We start from the raw sequence: 21,332 nt of genomic DNA on the forward strand, positions 1-21,332 counted from the left end.
TCAATCTTTCTTTTCACTTCACTTTAGACTGTATTTAGGTTTTGCCTGAGCTTTTAAATTAAGAACATTTTTTCGTTTTACTTTCCAGTGATATGTGACCTTGTTTACACATCCAAAACTATAAAATTAAATTGAAACCAAAAATCCACATTAGTGTATATTGCAGGGTTTGAAGCCAATATGTTTCTGCCTCATATATTAAGGTTCAGCTGGACACTTTTCCAGCTACAAAATAATTTTTAACTTTTTTCTTGAAAAAAAACACCTTAATGGAAATGTATTAGGAGTTGACTTTAGGAGGGTTTAAGAGAGGGGGAATTATTGAATACCAAAGAGAACTAGGACTAGGTACTTCATGTGAAACCAACATCCATCAGTAATCATAAAAGGATTTGCAAAAAATAAAGGCAAGCTACTAATTATAGTGAAAGCAAAATGTGTTTATCAAGTGTAGTTGGACCATGGAGGGCATATGTATAATAGTTTACCAATTAGTTTTGTAAAATGGAGTTATTTTAAGATATTTTTCTGTATTTCACTTGGACAACTAAAGCTATGGGTACTGTTAAAATTCAAAAGCATTTCCAGGTTCTTACAATCTGGAAGCATGGAGGTGTTTGAGAGTTGATCAATTGTGGCATAGATGAAATTTATCTTGTTCAACATTGCAGCTCTCTGGAGTTGAATAGAAAGTCCATGTCTCCATTTGCAGAAACCGCTCTTTGACACGCTTCTGGCTCTTGGACTTTGGATCTTACAATAAGACAGCTTCACTTCACAGGAACTAAGATATTTTTGCATGCAGTAAAGAAATGCATACATTTGTTGCTTGTAATTTGTAATTTGTAAGATCAAATTATCTGAAAGGTTAAAAACTGAAAAGTGAAAGTGGAGACAATATGAAAACATTCCTAAACAATTGAAATGTGTTGTTCCTGCCGCCCCCAGCCTCTGAATATGGAAGGAGAAAACCTATGAAATGCTTGAGTGTAACTTTTGATCACAAGAACTAGAAAACTTTCATAGATTAATAAATTCACAACAATCTGAAAGCATTTTCTCTAATTCAAAATATACTTAATAGGTCACATCTGCCATTGATGGGGAGCAACATCATAAAATATAATTTATATTGAACATCGTTACGGTTGCTTACATACTATAAAAGTGGCAAAATGGAGTAGAAATTAATTATTCTTAAAACTTTTGCCTAAAATAATATACCGTTAGTGGTTTGAGCTGATGTCTATTCTTTAATAAAGCTGGGAAAATTAATTCAAATTGGCTTAAAAATAAACTTTTATGTTCTACATGTTTATTGATTTGATAAATTCAATCATATGATTTCACACCTCTAGCATTGTCAGCAGGGCATAATATTCTCATATTCTTGGCACCCTAATTCTATGTAAATGTCCTTATTGATTCGGGGACACTCACCAAAATATTACTTATATAAAAATACATTAAATAGAAGATTCATGAGACTGCATATTTTTAATTTATATTGATCCTTTATGAAAATATAGATATACATTTAATTTTACATTGCAACTGCATAGATAGTATCATGTTTTTTCATATAAATTTCTCTTTCTATGATTGTGTAAAACTATAATATTTAAATGTAATATAGTATGATCATCCAGATCTTTAGAATTGTCATCATGATTAATTTTGCCTAGCTTTTAAGGCAAAGTAGCTCCACACCTGGCTGACTAACCACTCTCATAGAACCAGCATTAATGGCTCTATATTGAGTTGGAAAGCAATAATCAGCAGAGTTCTGTAGTGATCTGGTTTGGGAAATGTTATTCAACATCTGTATTAATGACTGGGATGATGGGACTGATCGACTGCTTATCGGATTTGCAGATGAACAAATTGGGAGGCCTGGACAACATCCAAGATGACAGAATGAGATTATACAGTTTAATCTGGACAGCTTGGAAGACTGGACAGAGATGAACAAGATGGCCTTAAACAGGAAGAAACATATTGCATTACATTTGCAGAGAAAAAAAATGTGGGACATGATATAAGATGAGGGATTTACAGCGTGGAAACACTGCTTTTGAGAAGGAGTTAAGTGTAATCATTAAAAATAAATAACATGAGTCAGGAGTGTGAAATGGCTGCTAGAATGATTAACACAACAGCGTTACTAGGAATAATGCATCAAAAACATGTGAAGTCATTGTTTTCTTTGTTTTCATCTCTGCTGATACCACACCTTGGATAAAAAGGTTAGATATACATTAGAATAATAAATAAATCAGCCAATAAGAATATTTAATGAGTGATATACCATGTTCAGAAACAAATTCCATGATGGATTTTAAAAGAGCACAGCATTTTGTGAATATGGACCAAAAAAACCACAGGTGATAACTACAAAAAGAATTTTCAGTTGTATGATATTATTATTTTTCCTGAAATGAATATTGCTGGCCACTTTAAAAAAAAAACTATATTTCTTTTTCACTTTGCATTATTTTAAAATTGTGTACTCCTGGTTCTGAAAAAGATATGCATGAATGGTCATTTTATGCCATCTGCTAATACAGTTAAGCACTCCAGAATTAGTAACATAGTAAATCTGAAGTAAAGGAAGTTACAAAACCCTAGATTTTCCTCATTGATTTCTATGGGATCTGACCAATCAAATTCTCTGCAGGACAGCAATCATAACAACTAAAGGTGTTATTTAATTATTTAATTACAATATAAAGGAGTTTTATGGTATCTGCTGAACTTTAAGTTCTACTTAGCACAAATCCAATGGCTTCCTTGTTCAAATGTGATGGTGGCCCACAGACTATTACTGCAGGATTTGTTCTCAAGCTCTTGTCCCATCTCATCATCTTCTTGATTTTAATGGAAATTCCCACTGAATATCTATAAGACATTTAACTGCTTTTTAAGCAAGGGAGTGTTTCCTGTTTGCCACAGTCACATAACTTCACAGCATCCAAATGGATCAATACCTTGTTGTCATAGTTTGCCTGGGTGAATAAAAGGAATTCTATGCAAAAGAGAGGTTGTGGGAGGCTGGGAAAGGAAGGAAAAGGATAGCAGGTGGATTCATAGATTATCTTATTAAGCACAACTCAGCCCAGGAGGGAACAATCTGGGGAAAAGAATCTTGAAATATTCAATGAGCCACTGCCTTAACTCTGTAAATGAGCCTGGGAATTTCTTTATTACAGTTGTCAAAATTCTGAATGTATTTCAGAGGGATTAAAGAGACCTTACTGAAATCTGTGGAGTTCTTGCTTCATTGGGCTTGATTACTGTGAGATGCCCTTAATTTTCTTGCATCTTTTATCTCATCTGTCAATCACTATTTGACACATTTTTACCATTATATCTTAATTGCTTTGAAACCTAGTTAAAAGCAGTTAACTAGATAATAATTAATTACAATAGACCTACCAAGCAACAGAATTTTATAATCCCCCACTAGGATCTAAAAGACTTAAAGACCTTTTTTGGGGGGGGAAACAGTAACTACTTTGAAAATTAACAAAGCTTTTAAAACAATGAATTGATTAAATATTTTATTTTTTTAATGCTACACAGATTAATTAATGCACATGTAGATTGATTTAACATTTTCAATGTTATAACTAAGAAAATGTCAGACTATTAACATAGATAATAGACTATACTGTCTGAGCTAGCCAGGTTGCAATAAATTGCTCTCAAAATTTAGTTTATTGCTATGTTACGTGCCTCATGTTGTATCTTTTAGGATGCTATAAGTAGTTTAGTGGAATGGTAAATTCACATGCAAAATTTGTTCTTTAAAAATAATTCAGATAGTTCTCTCTTTAGACCAGGAGAGGGCATGTTTGTTGAAGAAATTATGAATTAAAGATCATTCTGTGAACCGAGACAGAGTAGAAATAAAAGCAAGGGCTTCTACAGAACCGGAAATTAGAAATTCTTTGAAATATAAAATGTGTTCTTATTTATTCTGTTATTCAGTTGATTCATTGGTTTCACTGTCATGGTTAACTGCATTTTAATCTTTAATTTTACTGTTAAATAATTAATTGCATAATTAACTGCATCTATAGAAAGGCACCGGCTTTAAAGAAAAAAAAACAATAATGTCAAAAGATGGAGCTGTCTTCTGCTAAGGGATTTCTACCAGCACCCACCTGTCAAGGCAAGACAGTTGGGCAGGAAGCAATGCAGAACAGCAAATGCCTTCCTTGGTATTTGATGTCATCCTCTCTTCCTCTTTCGACTAGGGATATCGTAACAGGGCTAAAAGAAGGAAAGTATCTTCCCTTTTTTTTGTAAATTGAAAAACGATAGCTGGAAGTCTAGGTTGGAATTTTTCCAGTTTACATATCCCAAAACACAGGTTACACCAAAATGCCTGATTAAAATCACACGAGATTGAAGGAATCAATAACAAAGGTAAGATCAAAGAGATTGATGAATTTTCCTTAGATGAGCTTTGGCTTGTCATCAGGAAGAGAACAAGACAGCTGGCAATTTATTTATTTATTTACTTACTTACTTATTCTATCTTTATTACTTTGTTAATACAGTCTTTGGAGGTCAGATTTACAAAGGTGATCGATAATTTCACTTTGTGCTCCTAAAGAATCAAAGAATCTGCATAAAACCAAAGTATAATTAGCTGCCAACTAACAAGGAATCCTGAACTTCTTTATCCAGAGCTAAGGTCACTCAGTTGTATGAGGCTCATTTCTAAATTAATTTGTTTAAAATTATAGTGCAAGTCCCAGTTATAGAACTATGCTTTATCTTGTATGAATTATGTCCATCTTTCCATCAAACTTGGTATTTTAAAGCTTTTTACCAATCTATACAAATAATGAATGCAATCTATATAAACAAAATATAATAAAGTATAAAATTTGGAACTCAAAACCAATGTATTTTTGGTTTTTGCCTTGTATTAGCTTCAAATCCATTAAATAATGCATGACAAAAAATAAGCAGAGAAATAAATTAGTAAAATAATGGCATTTTAATTCATATTTATTTCTCTCTTTTAAGCTTACAACTGACAACCATTAATCAACATACAAAACCAGTGAAGATTGTAAAGCAGAGGTGGTATTCAGCAGGTTCTGACCAGTTCTGGAGAACTGGTAGTGGAATTTTGAGTAGTTTGAAGAACCGGCAAATACACCTCTGACTGGCCCCACCCCCATCTATTCTCTGCCTCCCGAGTCCCAGCTGATCAGCTGAGTCTTTTTTTGTTGCCCTGCTCAGGAGAACGGAGCTGGAAAGCAGGTTAGTGGGGTAGGGAGGGAATGGGGATTTTGCAATAACCTTCCCCCAGGAGTTTTGAGGGAATGGAGATTTTGCAGTATCCTTTCCCTGCCACACCAGCAAACCACACCACGCCCACCAAGCCACGCCCACAGAACCGGTAGTAAAAAAATTTGAATCCCACCACTGCTGTAAAGAACTCACAATCTTGCATAAACTTTTGACTAGAGTTGAATAAAGGCTTTGTTCTACAATGGATGTTGGTTTCCTTTTTTTTTTTAACAGCTGTTATTATTTTTAACAATATCTTACAAAATAAGATATTTTGTATACTGTGTTTTTGGATGAGAAACTACAATTTGCAGTGAATGTTAGGAAAGCTGTATGATGCAACAAACAATATGGATCTGAAAATCAAATGCATTGATGATCAAGGCTAGGGACAATGGAATAACACCTCTATGTGAGGGATCATTTTTGTTTCATCTTTATGTCACAGTTATGCCACAGAGGAACAGGAATGGTGTGATTTGTCCCATCAAGGAGTTATGTGTCACTCACAGGCCTTGGCAGGGTTTTTCAACAATAGTCTAGAAATGTCCAGAGTTTTCTGAGCACACGTAGGAGCTATGCAGATGCTTCTTTCGGTTTCGAAACAAGGCCTTGTAGCAGTATGCAACAAAACAATGCAGCCACTTCCCTTTGCATTTAGAAGTGGGGTTTGAAGGTTATTTAATGAAGCAGCTTTGAAGGCTGTTCTGCAACATGAAAGCAAAGCACCCCCTCCAAGTTTTGCACAGCCACATTAAGTATAGAATGCTGTCAACAAAATTTTGTTTTGAAACCTACCGAGAAGACTCCAGCAGGAGTCTCTTCCTGCTGAAGTGCATATTCTCTCTCTGTGTATATCTCAGCTAGAGTGGAATGATGCAAATTATATCTCACTCAAGTCTACTTGACAATTAGATCAGAAGAAATCAGCAGGGGGAGTATTTCACAGCATGGAGATAAACATTGCCTGGTTGTAATGCCTACACAGACAGCTACTGCAGAAGATATTAGCTGTTCAGCCAATTAGAAAGTTGGCAAGCCTTTTGCATGGCACCACAAACAAAATATTATTCACACACACACAAAGCAACCCAAAACAATACAACTGCTTGTAGAGCAATGTGTTGACCTAATCAAAACAATCCTGATAATAATTGTATGAATTGGCCCACAATTAACAGGGCTGATGGAAGCCATAGGAATAGGCTTTGAATTCAGAATGAGGTTGAAATCACCCCCAAAAGGTCTAGAAAACAGCTTGTTTCTTCCTGAGTCAGTGAGCAATCAAAAGCCTCTTAGTATATGAGAAAGGATGTATATGAATCTGTACAAAATCTTGCATTTTGCCTGTGGATTCCCCCTCCCACAGTAAGATATTTTTTTTCTACAAAATTGGCAGTCTTTAAGATCAGAGTTGGAAACCGAAGGTGATGTGAGGAGAGAATCCATCTATAAATTATCTCTAGTAGAAAAGTCAGAGCTAAAAAAAAAGGTAAGACCGCACCTGGAATACCGCATCCAGTTTTGGTCACCCCATTATAAAAAAAAGAGGTTGAGAGTTTGGAAAGAGTGCAGAGAAGGGCAACAAAAGGATGATTAGGGCCTTGGGAGCTTAAATGTACAAAGAATGGTTGTAGAAATTGGGCATGGTTAGTCTGGTAAAAAGGACTAGGGGTAACATGATAGCAGTGTTCTATATTTGAGGGACTGCCACATTATGCTACAAAGAAGAGGGGGTAAAGCTATTTTCCAAAGCACCAGAAGGCAAGACAAGAAAAATGGATGGGAACTTATCAAGGAGAAAAGGAACCTAGAACTAAGGAGGAATTTCCTAACAGTGAGGACAATTAATCAGTGAAATGGCTTACCTTCAGAAGTAGTAGATGCTCCATCACTGGACATTTTAAAGAGACTGGACAGCCACTTGTCTGAAATGGTACAATGTCCCCTGCTTGAGCAGGAGTTGGATTAGAAGACCTTCAAGTCCTTTCCAACTCTGTTAAAGTACCTTGTTTTAATCTTTGAAAAAAACATTACAATACAGCAACATGCTAATAAAGAGTAGCAAAAGGGCTGTAGAACAAATAAAAATTAAGAACAAATAAGCATTCAGTTTTCTCAAACCTCTCCTCCAAGTGAGTGCTGTTTTGAAGGAATAAATAACAGAAGTTTTGGGGGGAAATGAGAAAAAATATTCTATTGTCAGAAACTATTATTTGAATTCTCTGGATCACTTTTATTTGAAAGTAAAAATGGCACAGATGCAACATGAAATAGAAGTAATATTTTTTCTGTGTGATTTTCATGCATGGAAGTTTTCTTCTTATTTTTCATGTACAGATGAAAATAGACAAGAAAAAAACTTGAATTCTTAAAGTTGATAAATATTAGCATCATAAATGCCATCCATTTGTCCACAATCTCCTTACCATGATTCACATAACCAGATTGGCTTAATCCAGTTTTCATGCTTTGCATGACATGCACTGAGCCATAAAGTAACTATATTGACTCAATTTGCATAAAATGCCAAACCAACATGTGGGTTGCTGCTTTGGGTATTCTGTGAACCAAGCCAATACTCTTTGTAAAACACAACTTGTAGTTGTTTTGAGTGGCAGTACAAAAATATTATTGGCTATTGCTTGCCATTTTTTATTTATTTAGTGTGATAAGATTGGGACTGGGTTAGGAACTTCTGTCCTCACTGTGAGTTGTGTGTGTGTGTGGGGGGGGTGCACGAAGGGAGACTCGGCCAATCTCATTGTACACATGTTGTACTCTGACAATAAAGGTAATAATAATAATAATAATAATAATAATAATAATAATAATAATAATAATAATAATAATAATAATAATAATAATAATAATACAGAACAAATGTTTCCAACTTGACATTCTTCAGAGTGCAAATTTCAGAAGAAATTCTTATTTCGTTGGATTCTAAGACAGACAGAGAGGACCTCAACTTCCATGTTCAAAAGCAGAAAATCTTGGAAAGCCACTGGTGAAGAAAGTCCATTGCCCATGGCTTCTTTCTAGGGCAGTGGTCCCCAACCTTTGGGGCACCAGGGACCAGTTCCATGGAGAAGTTTTTCTGCAGACCAGGGGGGCTGTGGTTTCATATGCTGCTTGCATCCCATGGATGGGGCTTCGCTTGTTTGTGCGGCCCAGTTTCTGGCATAACATGGCCCAGTCCATGGTGACCCCTGTTCTAAGCTATCTCAAGATTTCTGGGAGGACTATTTAATCTAACCTTCCAAAGAACTTCTTATGCTTGTGGATTTAGTATATATTGGCAACCAATAGTTTTCGTTACCCCTGCCTTACAGTGCTGTTTCATTTATTTTTTATTTTTTTAATTTATTTTATTTTTAATGCCAGCGTTCAAATCTGTGCCAATAAGGGTTTCACTGATGGATGCCCAGGGATAAAAGTACTGTGTGGCACTCTGCATATGCTCTTAACTTCGGCTTCAGCCAGTTGCAGGCGGGAGGGAAACAGCGTTTTTATTCAACACCGCGCCTGCCGGCCGGCGAGCAGAACAAAAAGGCCAGGTGAGGGCGGCGCCAAGGCTGGCGGCAACCGAGGGCTGAGCGCGCGTTCCCCTTCTTCGTTCGGACGCCGCGGCTCCTTTTGGTCGCCTTGCGAATCGGGACTCGGCCGAGAGGCCGAGAAGAACCGGAGGGATTCGGCAGCAGCGGGAGGAACAGCCGCCAGCAGCTGCCGCCCTCCCTCCTCGCATCCGCCGGCATAGCCGCAAAGGAAGACCCAGAGCGAAGCATGGATGGCGTTGAGAGCCCGGACGCAGCTCCTGCCTCCTCATCTTCCCCCGAGTCCTCCAAGGAGCGCCGCTCTGCCCTGACCAGGACCAAGGGGCTCTCCATCTTCCTGGATGTAAGCGCGGCGGGTCCCTCGCCTCCCTTTCTCTGGCTTTGATCTGCTGGGTCCCTGGGCTTCAGAGAAGTTCCACCCTTTTCTCTTGTGAACGGGATGGAGGTTGGCGCCCCTCCGGGGAGAGCATCCTTTCCTTTCTTCTTTTCAATTATTGCAAACGTTGTAACAGGTTGGGGTTTTGCTCCTCTCTCTCTGCGCGGAAGCCTCAACCTGTTGAACGTTTGCCCGCCCCAGATCGATGCGTAGCAAGAGTTCCCTGATCTTAAGGAGATTATCCTATCAAATGATGCTAATACCAAGATCGCGGTTATTTGATATGGGCCCTCCTGGACTCCTCCAAATTAGATCCCTCTGGCTGAAGGATGAACGACCTGAGGCACAAATATCACAGGTTCTGAACCATGGCAAATATATTAAGCTGCTTTGCACTGTTCGCTATAAGAAAAACAGATTTAGGATAACAATTTTTCCATGCTGTTTTATTAGACATTTAAAAGCACAACCAAGAAAAGGGAAAGCATTTTTGATACCAAAATGACAGTTCACTAGTTCTATTCAAATTTCTTTTAATTTTTTTTTAAAAAAATAAATAAGTATGTAAAAATTGGCATTTACAAAATTAGTCACAATGATTCTGTCTGACAGGGTTGATTCGATTTGCTCTAATACCAGTGAGGTATGTTTCCAAAGCAAAAGAATTGGTTGTTCAGGATGGGAAATTTAGAAAAAGGTGTTGTGAATTTCAGTAATGCTAGATTACCTGACGCTTCCTTAGGATGGTCTCAAATGATAGAGATAAATCTTTGGTACAACTTAGAAGATCAGTGGATGATTGGTGGGTGTGGGCATTATGTACCCACCTTATTTTGTAGGCTAAGCAATAATTAGGAAAAATGGTTCCGGTCTTGGCTTGGGCAGGTGAGATGTGGTTTTTAAAATCAGCTGAGCCGTAGGGTGATTTTAATTCCTTTATTATCTCTGATTAATACATTTCATTAAATTAGTGTGGTGAAAAATAATAGGAGAGTATTCATGTACAACAGTTGGAACTTGTGGAGCAAAAGCAGGGTATAATTGTCATAAATGATAGAATAACAATTTGTTAGGACCACATTTGATTTAAAAAATAAATCAAAGAGAAAACGCTAACCTTTCAAATTAATTAGTGAGTTATTCTGTTGGATCTAATATCTCCTATGGAAAATAGAAGTCTATGCAGTATACATAGAATTTAATAAATATATTGTTTCATTTCAATATATAGGTGATTTTTCAATTCCCAATACATATAAAATGTTGTTCCCAATAACATTTTGTACATATACAAAATGTTAAAACATCAGTAAAAACCACAAGAAGATTATTGTTTAAAGCAGTTATAACGTTATAAAAAAGCAAAAAATAATCCTGGCACAGAAGTAGCAACAGACTATATTTAAAAACCTCATGTATTAAGTATCAGATAAAACATTTTATATTTATTTAAAAATTTCAGTATGTATTTTCTCCTTTCAAATCGAAATGCTTTTAGATTAGAAGCTCTTGATAGTGTTGGATTTGGAAGGTAGCATAAAATCATTTGTTGACAATTGTCCAAACATGTTGAATCTTAAACACTATTTTTTATATCTTCTATTAAATACTATTTGTTAAATGCTACTATATATCAGTAGCCTTAATATTCTGAAATCACTTATTAAAAAATATGTGATAATATGTGAATATCTGGTTAAAATTCATATTCATTGTCACAGGGGATTCCAGTCCTCATATAGATAAATCCATAAATACGGAATAGCTATAAATTTTGACAATGTTTCATGTAAATGGGTCACCGGTGTATTGGAATTCTACCTACCAGAAATCCATCCATTTAATTAAATGACGCAATTACAAATGTCTATTCTAATTCCTTGTTGAGGTGTTGGGATGCACTTTGGATCAATGTTTCCAACACCAGTCTTTTATTGACATTCCCAGAATGCCACAAAAGTAGAACATCGAATTAGAATACCTAGTCAGTGACAACTTCCCTATAATTCTCTTCAGCCAGTCTGATACATCATCCCACAATTGATTAGAAAGCTTGACAGAAGTGAACTGTTTTACCTGGCACCAAATACAAGGGCAATCTGGCATCTAATCAATTGCAACTGTGCACCACCTATTGGTCAAAAGAAAATACTATCGCTAAATGCAACTTTCTTCAAAAGTATAATTAGTACTGTCTATTGTAGTACTGTACTATCTGTACTGGGATCATAATTAGTAAACCTTTTTTAAAAAAGTCCTTTAAAACATTGCTAAGTTTACTAAGTGTGTCCTTGTAAGCATTACAATATTTCTTTGTTGATACTGATATATATATATATATATATATTGCTTTATTCCCTCTTAGATTCTGAGAAGAGCAGATAAAAATGGTAAGTCATTTGCTTTTCTTTCTTAGAATAGAAATAAAACAGTGAGGGAGTTGTAGGAACATTTCGTTCAGGGTGTCAAACTTGATTTCATTGAGGCCCACATCACGGTTGAGTTTGACACAGGGGGCCCGGGGGCATGGTCAGGATGGGCATGGCCAGCTCGACATCACTCATGTCAGGGCGCCTCTGGTGGTCCAAGTGCTCTGCCAGTGAAAGCAGGCTCCCGACCTCTGTTCTGGCTGCGACGGTTTCCTGCAACCCTCTGCCAGCGAAAACTGAGCTTGGGAGGACCACCCGCGGCCTTCGCAAGCTCTGTTTTTGGGTGTGAGGGCCTCCTTTAGCCCTCTGCCAGAAAAAACTATTTCATATGGTGTCTTACCAATCTATTGGGATTACATTGGGCGGGTCCTTTGCTATTTCCAGGGGCCAAATCTAAGCATCCCATGGGCTGGATTCAGCCCATGGGCCTTGAGTTTGACACCCCGGATTTAATTCAAGTTGCTCTGTTTCCCTAGGAGAGGCAGTGGCTTGTCACTTCAAAATTACCTGGCTGAGAAGCTCATCACTGGCAACTTGAAGATGTGTGGACTTCGACTCCCATGCTCCCTGGGAAATACTGGGAGCTGAAATCCACACATGTTAAAGTTGCAAGGTTTTGAGAAACGCTGGTCCGGATGGTACTAATTGTGGGAATCCACAGGGGATTCTGGGCAAGGGATGCTATGCTTGCTATTGTGCCATCATACAAATGATACAAATGACATAATTCATGTGTGCAATCATGTCATGCGTACATCATTGTAGCTTGCACTGGGCTTCTATCATGCTATCTCCATGGAGATCATCTGACTTGTTGGGATATTTGGTTGAATAGGAATTATAAATCTATTCAAAGCTCTTTATATATACAAGCTTGTTTACACATCATGTAAAGCCATGGCTCAACCATTATTTGCTGAATAAATAACAATAGTGAGTCCATATGTCATGACAAGTTATAAAAGTTATACAAATTATAGTTCATAATCTAGAGTGGTTAGGCTTTCCCACACACTGTGAAAACAAAACAAATTAACCGTTTAAGTCCTTGACCTAAAAATATTGTGCATCATTCTGGCAGTAATGTGCACTACTAGGTCAAGGACCATAAACGGTCCAGTCATGGGTTGGACAGTGGAGTCTCTCCCTTTGACACACTAATGTTACACACAACATTTATACTTAGGCAGGTCCATCCCTAGGGATTTATACATCTCCTAGAGCAGGGGTGTCAAACTGGATTTTTTGGAGAGTTGGATCAGCATTGTAGTTTCCTCTGCGGGCCAATGGGTAGGGGAGGACACAGGACAGATGGCTTCCTACAGCACCCTCCCAACCAAAACGAGGCATACACCCAAACCCTGTTTTAGCTGGCAGAGTGCTGCAGGAGGCTGACCAGGCTAAAAATGGGGCAGGGGGCCGTCCCCTGTGCCCAGGGGTGGGATTCAAATTTTTTAACAACCGGTTCTGTAGGCATGGCTTAGTTGGTGGGCATGGCTTGGTGGTCATATGACTGCATGGACATGGCTTGGTGCTCATGTTCCTGGCTGGACATGGCCAACTCAACATCACTCACATTGAGGCATGCATCTCCTCATCTGGCCTCTCTCGTGACTGTGGGGATGCTGCAACAGTCGTAAGTGTGAGGTCATAAGTCACTTTTTTCAATGGTCACTCCACACAAGCAAAGTACCAGCAAAGGAGAGGAAAAAAAACTCCAGAGAAGTTTCTGAGACAGGAAGTCTAGTCCTGCCAAGAATGTAATAAGGGTTAATGGAGAGGCAGTTTCTGTAAGCAACACCAGAATGTTTCCTTCCTGCCTTCCTTACAGGATTAGGCCAGTAATTTCCTCTAACAACCGGTTCTCCGAACTGCTTAGAATGTTAACAACCGGTTCTAGCAAATAGGTGCCAACTGGTAGAATTCCACCCCTGCCTGTGCCCCATTTTCACTAGCAGAGGCACCATGGGCAGGTCCTTTGCTATTTCCAAGCTGGTTCCGTGGGTCAGATCTAAGCACCCCATGGTCTGGATTCAGTACATGAGCCTTGAGTTTGACACCCCTGTTCTAGAGGTATTTAATCATTGTTGTGCCCCTTAAACAGTAATCACAGTTTTAAGTCACCATAGTGATGGCCAGAAGGGAAACAGCTTTAATATGAAAATGGGAAAAGCCCTGACTATAATTTTTCCCCTCAGATATAAGTATTACAAATTCCCTGTGATGCCGGGAAAAGATACAGCTGCCCCGAAGAATTCCAGTCAGGTGCTACATGCTTTGAAACCCCTTTTTCAAACTATTGCCAGTGTCTCCCCACTTCATTGCAACATACCAGCAAAGCTTTTGCCTATTAAAAGGCACCAGCAGAGAAGATTTCATAGCTGGAGATGCAAATCTGGAACTGTGGAGCAACAGCTGTGCAGAGCTTCCAGCAGTGCTCTGAAAAAACAAGGCACTAAAAAATCCAATAATTAAGAACTGATGAAAAGCTGAGGAGGGATGGTTTGGAATACCTGATATTAGTATCATTCATAATATGCCAGGAAGAACAGCTGTGAACCAAATAAACAAAAAAAAAAAAAAAAGCAAATGAGAAGCACATCTGAGGCAGAATAGATGAAACCCTAAATAAAACTAATATGAGATTCCTGTTCTTGAACAGTTTTTATCTGTAGTAAAACAATTGGGGACCACATAAACTGACCTGCTGTTTTAAATATAGAACTGGCCCAGTTTCACACAGATCTGTCTAAGGAGCTAGTGGGAAGGATCCCATCTCCATGACAAAAGCCAATTCTACTTTCTCACCCCAAGAGAAACAATATACAACATATTCATCCTTTATTTCTAATTATTAGTATTGGGCTTTCTTTCTCTGTTTACAATATCCCCCCTTTCATGGAATTGCATTCAGAATGTATTAAGCTGCACTTAGTTTTTACTGCTTTTGTTAGATAAAACATGATAGTAATCCTTTTTCCAATTATTCTTTTTTACTATAATTTTTTTTTTTTTGCCAATTATCGTTTTACCACAAAAACAGCTGCAACATTATTTGAAAATGGTTTCAAAACCCATTAACTAATTTGTTCAAGAAAATATTTCTTCATTTAAATCACAGATTTTACTATTGATTATCTGGTTGAAATATCAGATGTTTAAAGTAAAATTAATAACACAATTCTATACAGTCTATTGAGAGTTATAGCCACCTGGATTCAGTAGAACATATTCCCAGAACAACAAGTAAAGGTTTTTACTATATGCAGTCTTATTGGTAGATCATATCCAGTCAACATCTACAAGATGAGGCTACAATATCATAATCCGTATCTGTCAGCCTCCATGATGCTTTCATGAGGCCTCAGGATGTTTGCTTGTTGTCAGCTGCCATAGAGATGGGGATGGGGGAAGTTTGGCATTTGGGAGAGGAAATTTGCTGGAGAGTGGAGATGACTTCTGTGTGAACCAAGTGTGGGGGATGCTCTCATGCTCACTGCGCAACTGCATGGACTTGTTTATGCCAGTCAAGGTCAACCATCTTGGCATACCAAATGGGAGAAAAGACACCTGAAGATGTATCCCACAGGATACCATACACACTGTAGATTGGACGTCCAGTCTGGGATTTTGGGAACTTGGGATAACTTTCAATATGCAATTTTCGCACCGATTGCCTCAGATCTTGCTTTTCTTTCGTTGCTGTCACTTCTAACTCAGTAAAAGTACCTTTTCTCTACAAACATGGAGTTGTGGGATTTCTTTCTTGGGTTTTAAATGGAGGCACGTCTGACAATGTCCTTCCACTTTGGCACTTTGAACAACATTAGAAAATGTATGAAAGGAGTTTGGATTGTTAAATTATATCCCACCATTTTGTAAATTTTAATACTTACGCGCACTGACATTATTTGAGGGTAGACATCTTTTGCGATCTGAATTCCCTCCAAATGTCTGGAATTCAATTATCTACAACATGCTGGTTGGGAAATACATAACCAGTATGAAGAAACAGAATACTACCTGGGCTTCAGTTGGGCATTAATTTTGCTTTAGCCTAATTCATAATTATGCTGTATAGCAACAGGCTTATTAGATATTAAAAGCTTTGTGTCTTTTCTGATTCACCGTACCTAAATGGCATAAGATTCTACAGATAATCTTTATTTAATGACCAAATTGGGACAGCAACCTGGCTGTTAAGAGGTTGCTAAAGAACTGGTGGCTGTGCTTAATTTCTTATTTCAGGTTTCCTTTGCTTTACAGACCTAGGAGGATCATAACTGCAAAGATTTGTATTTGTAAAACTATAAATTTTAAAAAACAAAAAAATGATTGTTTAAAATCATTGTCGTAACTGTGAATGGTGATAAATGAGTCAATCACTAAAAGAGGACTGCATTATAAGCATCAGTATAAGGAAATCTTCCTTTCAGAAATCTTCTTACTCCAACTATACTTAACATTATATATCTAGGATCCAGATGTTGGATGACAGCCTGATAAAAAAGCTGAGAGAATCATTGATGCATAATTATTAGATAAAATAAATGTGTTACTTGCTCAGAACAGGTTTCTATGGCTACTTGAGGAGATGCTAATGAAACACTTTAGAAAACAGATAGCTAAGACTGTGAAAGAACGTAAAAAGCACTGTTGCAAAGGAAATCGATACACGATTGCGATCTCTTTCAGTGTACCTGAAGTAACAACACTTTAGAAAAGATCTGTTCATGAATCATGTAAAGCAAAGCCTGCATTTTTAGTTTTAACTGAAATTGAATTTTCCTTTTGCAGTGGCACCCATTCAAGAAAAATTGATCAAAATTTTCTTAGGAAACAAATATTTAGCACTTCTGATGATGGAACAAATAGCCACAATATAAATGGATATGTGTGAAACAATATAGGATACACAATAATCCTGTTTAGTACATGATTCAAGCTGTGGATGCTCTGATACTGGAGGTTTTCCAGAAGAGACTGGACAGCTAATTGTCTGAATAGTATAGGGTCACCTGTGTGAGCAGAGGTTTGGATTAGAAGACCTACAAAGTCTCTTCCAACACAATATTCTATGTTCTATATTGGTTTCAAAAAAATCCATGTGACTATTAGAAGCAATGAAGTAAACATTATTCCTACATTACAATAAGATCCTTTTGGACAAACATGGAACATTATCTTCTGGTGGCCCAACCTTTGGAGTTATACTGATAGTTTAATCCAAATTTTGTCTGTTTCCATGGACCACAGATTACTGATTAAGTTCATGAGTCAAAAACATTGAGCAATAGATTATTTTAAAATAACTTTCCTCTAATAACCTAGAGTGGGAGGCTTCTGTCCAGTGGTGGGATTCAATTTTTTTTACTACCGGTTCTGTGGGTGTGGCTTGGTAGGCGTGGCTTGGCTTGGTGAACGTGGCAGGGGAAGGATATTGCAAAATCCCCATTCCCTCCCCACCCCACTAACTTGCTTTCCAGGTCCGTTCTTCTGTGCAAGGCAACAAAAGAAGACCCAGCCAATCAGCTGGGATTTGGGAGGCAGAGAATAGATGGGGGCAGGGGCAGTCAGAGCTGGTATTTGCCAGTTCTCTGAACTACTTAAAATTCCCGCTACCAGTTCTCCAGAACTGGTCAGAACCTGTTGAATACCACCTCTGATTCTGTCCAATTCATATTATTACTTTTGTTGTCCATTTTTAAAAGATACTCTATAAAGAAAGCTGAAGTTATTTCTGAGAGAAAACTATTACTCCTATTTCTGGAAACTTGAAAAACTAAGTCAAGGAAATTCCTATCTGCCCCTCTAATAATCTTCCCTCCCAATTTTAAAAGTTCACCTTTGTGAAGATGCAGCAACAAAAGGAGGTAGAAATGATAAGCTATTCAGGCCTAGGATGCAGTTAGCAGATTAGAATATCTTTGTTATAGTCACTGTATAGAAAACATGCATTCATGTAGCAGAATTTACAGGGTCAATTAAATTAGGAAGAAATTAAAATGATAGTAAGGGAGCAATAAAATGCAGTGGCTAGAGTGCCTAAAGGATTAAATATTGAAAACTAATTGCTGCACACTATGTAACTATTTTGCAAAGGGACAAAAGAACAACATATTCAGTTATAAAATACTGTGGAAAAACTGAGTGAGGAACATAAACCTCTCCAAATGTTTGTGAATTGTCAATAAAGGGGAAAAGTCTCGGCAGAGGTTAACTGTTGGACCTCCTGGACATTTCCAAATAGATTTCTTAGCAAAGTGGTTTCTCACCGTTTCTTTTTTGTTGTTCTTACTACTTCCCAAATTAGTCTAAAGCCCTGGGATTACATTATGGTCTGCTGTTGAAATTGTCCAAGATATCTTAGGTCGTGCCTCTTGCTATAAATTACTAGCAGCTCTAGCCAAAATAGCTACTAGAATTTGATTCTGAGAATCAGAAAGCCTTGTCACTAAAATGCCTTAAAATTATTCTCCCCTTAAAGGAATTTTATTTATCTAGCTGCTAATATTCTTCTGAGAAAATTGAAGTTATTTTTGCATATCTCTTTTTCTGTGAGAATGCCATTATAAGGTTTTAACATATTTAACACTGGTAAATAAGACAAAAATGAACGTTCATCTTCTACTGGTATGTCAAGGGATAGTGAGGTAAAATATTTTTCAAGAGTAATCTTAGGCCCAGATAATAAATGACAGTCATATTTATATTCTGTAATAAGTAAGTAGCTGTGTCCCAAAAGAAATTAGAAACAAAATATCTCAAGCAAATTATTCCTGCCAATATCTTTTAATAGTTTTTCATGGTCAGGTTGTAGTACAGTGTTTTATATTGGCATATTGTTGTTCTTACATTGTTACGGGCAATACGAGAATGCAGAAGATACTGGTTTTTTTCATGGTTTAGGGGTTCCTGTTTTCCAAACGCTGAGCGATTATGTTGCAATTGTATCTCAAACCATAATGATCCAGAAGATGTGATAGGTGATTGAAAGAATGGGCAACTCAGTAAAATAGAAACACCAATTTATTGTCACTACATACCATCATCACAGAGGCATTTCATACAGCTGTGAATGGAGCATAGTGCTTTTCATACAGCAAGAGATGGAACTGGTTGCTTTTTTATTGATTATGTGCCATTAAGTTGGTGTTGATTAATGTATAAATCCCAACCCAGGCAGAAAGTAACTGGTTGGACAAGACTACACTGAAAGTTGTGATAGGAAAACAAAAGTTCTTTTCATACATTTCCTCCTGCAGAAGAAGGAACCTTCAGTGTAATCTTATCCAATTAGTTACTTTCTGTCTGGATTGGGATTTATGACTCTCAGAATTGTTAATGAAGCATTTCTGGGAGTTGTAATCCCAAAAGATTGGTAAGACACCATATAAAGGTATGTGGTGTTGGAATTTGGATCATCTCTTCGAGCAGATTTGACCATTAAGACAAATGGTAAAAAATACTGTGCCTAAGAGGAAGACTCTTCACAGGCTATCCTTATGTCTATTTCCCATACGATATACAGTAAGCTTTATAATAATCAAGAATGGTGGTCCCAAGAATGATGTGCATTATTAAAAATCGAAACAAAACCCTTCACCTTTACAGTACTCATAAAAAGTCTGTAAGAACATGAACACCCAAATTTCACTGTGTCACAAAAATGACTATCTGTAGTCAGAAGAAACACATTTTTCTAATATAATAGTGTATTATACCTGTGTATGAGAGAGAGAGAGATTCTCATTTTATGCAGAAAAGTATAAACTACAAATATTACAGTCTGTGGTGCTTCCTTTTCAAAAGTCATGACCTTCAAATTAGTTGCAGTAAAATGTCTCTGGGTAAGAAATCCTTCTCTGATTTCAGATGATGGCAAATTGTCCTTTGATGAATTTAAGGCCTACTTTGAGGATGGAATCCTGAATATAGAGGAGCTTCACCAGCTGTTTCAGAAGATTGACATACACAATACAGAGTAGGTAGCATTGATTTTAAAATAATCAATTCAAAATCACAGAGGCAGGGACATTTTCTTGTACAGATTTTTCAGGTAAACTTTCTGCATTATAAATAATGTATGAAATGAATGCATGCATGAATAGCCTCATCCATAATCTACAAACTTTGAATGTTTCTAAGGATGCCGGCTACAGTAGTGAGATGGGTGAAGTGGAGAAGTGATCCATGCATACTCTGAGTAACAGTTTTGTATTGTCATATAAATGTTGAGAAAGTGCCTTTCCCCTTTTTATTTTCATTTGTCAATTCATGCCATTCTGCCATTTTAAACTATAGTTTTCTTGCATAAAGATATGTCAATGATTTATACCATTATCGGACCAATAGTAAAAAAAAAGTTTTAAAAATGCTATTGTGCAAAGGAAAAATAAATCCCTTTCAAAACTGTCTATGGAGATTCTTAGTCATCCAGGTTATGGCTGTCCCCAAGGTGCTTTTCAGAAGACAACTAGACTTTCTTGGGTTTTTATCCAAGAACTAAAGAAACTTCTTGGATGAGAAGTGAAACATTTTCAAGGAAAAAAACAGAGTCCAGTTGCCTTTTGAAAAGCACCTTTGGGATCCTTCCAAAACTGTAAAGCTGCTCTTATATAAACATCCCTGACGCCATTAATTCAAAAGATGAAAGAATGGCTCTACAAATTCTATTGGATTCCAAGAAGAATGTTATGCATACATAAACATGCTTTCCTTGTGCATGTGTATTTAAATATAATTTAGAGACGCCTCTCTCTAAATAAAAACCTCTGTGCCTATTTGTATGGCATTCAATACAGGAGTCCTAAGGCCTACAGACTCTCATTTTATGCTATCCAATGGGAAATAATCATAGCCATTTGTTGTCTTGCAGTTATATTAACAGATAACATGACATTCTGGATTTGGATTTAAGTTACAAATCTAATTTATATGCCAGCCAAATAAGCATGTCTTCCAAGTTACCAGCTCAGAGTTTGAATCATATACCATGATTAAAATATCCCACCATGTAGGGCTGGCCTTTATTGGGCTACATTAAGTACTGTAGGGTTCCCAGATCTGGGCTTTAGAAATTCAAATGATGATTAGAGAGCAGCATAATGATATTCTGTGATGAACATTAACTCTTTGTTCCCATCTGTGATGGTACATATTTTTGTAGGCCAGATTTGAAAGCCTTAAAGTTAAGCAGACATTGTGTTTGAATTTAGCAGGTAGTTACTATGAATATCTTGCTGATGGCATTATTTCTGCTTTGATGTTTGCAATTTGGTGCAGCTGCTATAAGCTCACAAGTCTTGGTAGATAGCAATAAAAAGCCATGGCAACCTATTTAAGATCAAAGCCTAGGGAAGAGCTCTGTCAATCATAAGCCTAACATGATAATTACATGTTTAACATTTAACATTTTCAAAAATGCAAATCAGAAAACTCACATTGGATCCCTCTTTTGCTAAAACTGATCTCAACATCAGTCTCTTTGACAATCTGAAATTACCATTAGAGACATGAAGCCCAGCTGGTATCTGCCACTACCTTCCCCATCTGTAGCAATTAATATATTAATAGCAGCTGTGCCTTTAAGCCTCTTTGCCATGGATTGTGAGCAGGCCCTTTGTCTGTTACATACCAAACCAGGCTCAAGACTGCTTT

At 37.2% G+C, this 21,332-nt stretch overlaps 1 protein-coding gene across 1 annotated transcript in view; it reads left to right on the forward strand.

Moving 5' to 3' along the window:
* Positions 1 to 8,902: 8,902 nt before the first annotated feature.
* Positions 8,903 to 21,332, forward strand: part of NECAB1 (N-terminal EF-hand calcium binding protein 1) — a 43,258-nt gene continuing 30,828 nt past the window's right edge. The window contains exons 1-3 of the mRNA XM_087961987.1: positions 8,903 to 9,210; positions 11,609 to 11,633; positions 19,548 to 19,656. Coding sequence (XP_087818113.1) covers positions 9,097 to 9,210; positions 11,609 to 11,633; positions 19,548 to 19,656 — 248 coding nt within the window. The 5' untranslated portion in view covers positions 8,903 to 9,096. The remainder of the gene's footprint in view (positions 9,211 to 11,608; positions 11,634 to 19,547; positions 19,657 to 21,332) is intronic.

Source organism: Notechis scutatus, chromosome 3, assembly GCF_049901735.1.
Source record: "Notechis scutatus isolate UNSWTSFEM ecotype Mainland chromosome 3, rNotScu1.2, whole genome shotgun sequence".
In the NCBI taxonomy this organism is placed as follows: domain Eukaryota; kingdom Metazoa; phylum Chordata; class Lepidosauria; order Squamata; family Elapidae; genus Notechis; species Notechis scutatus.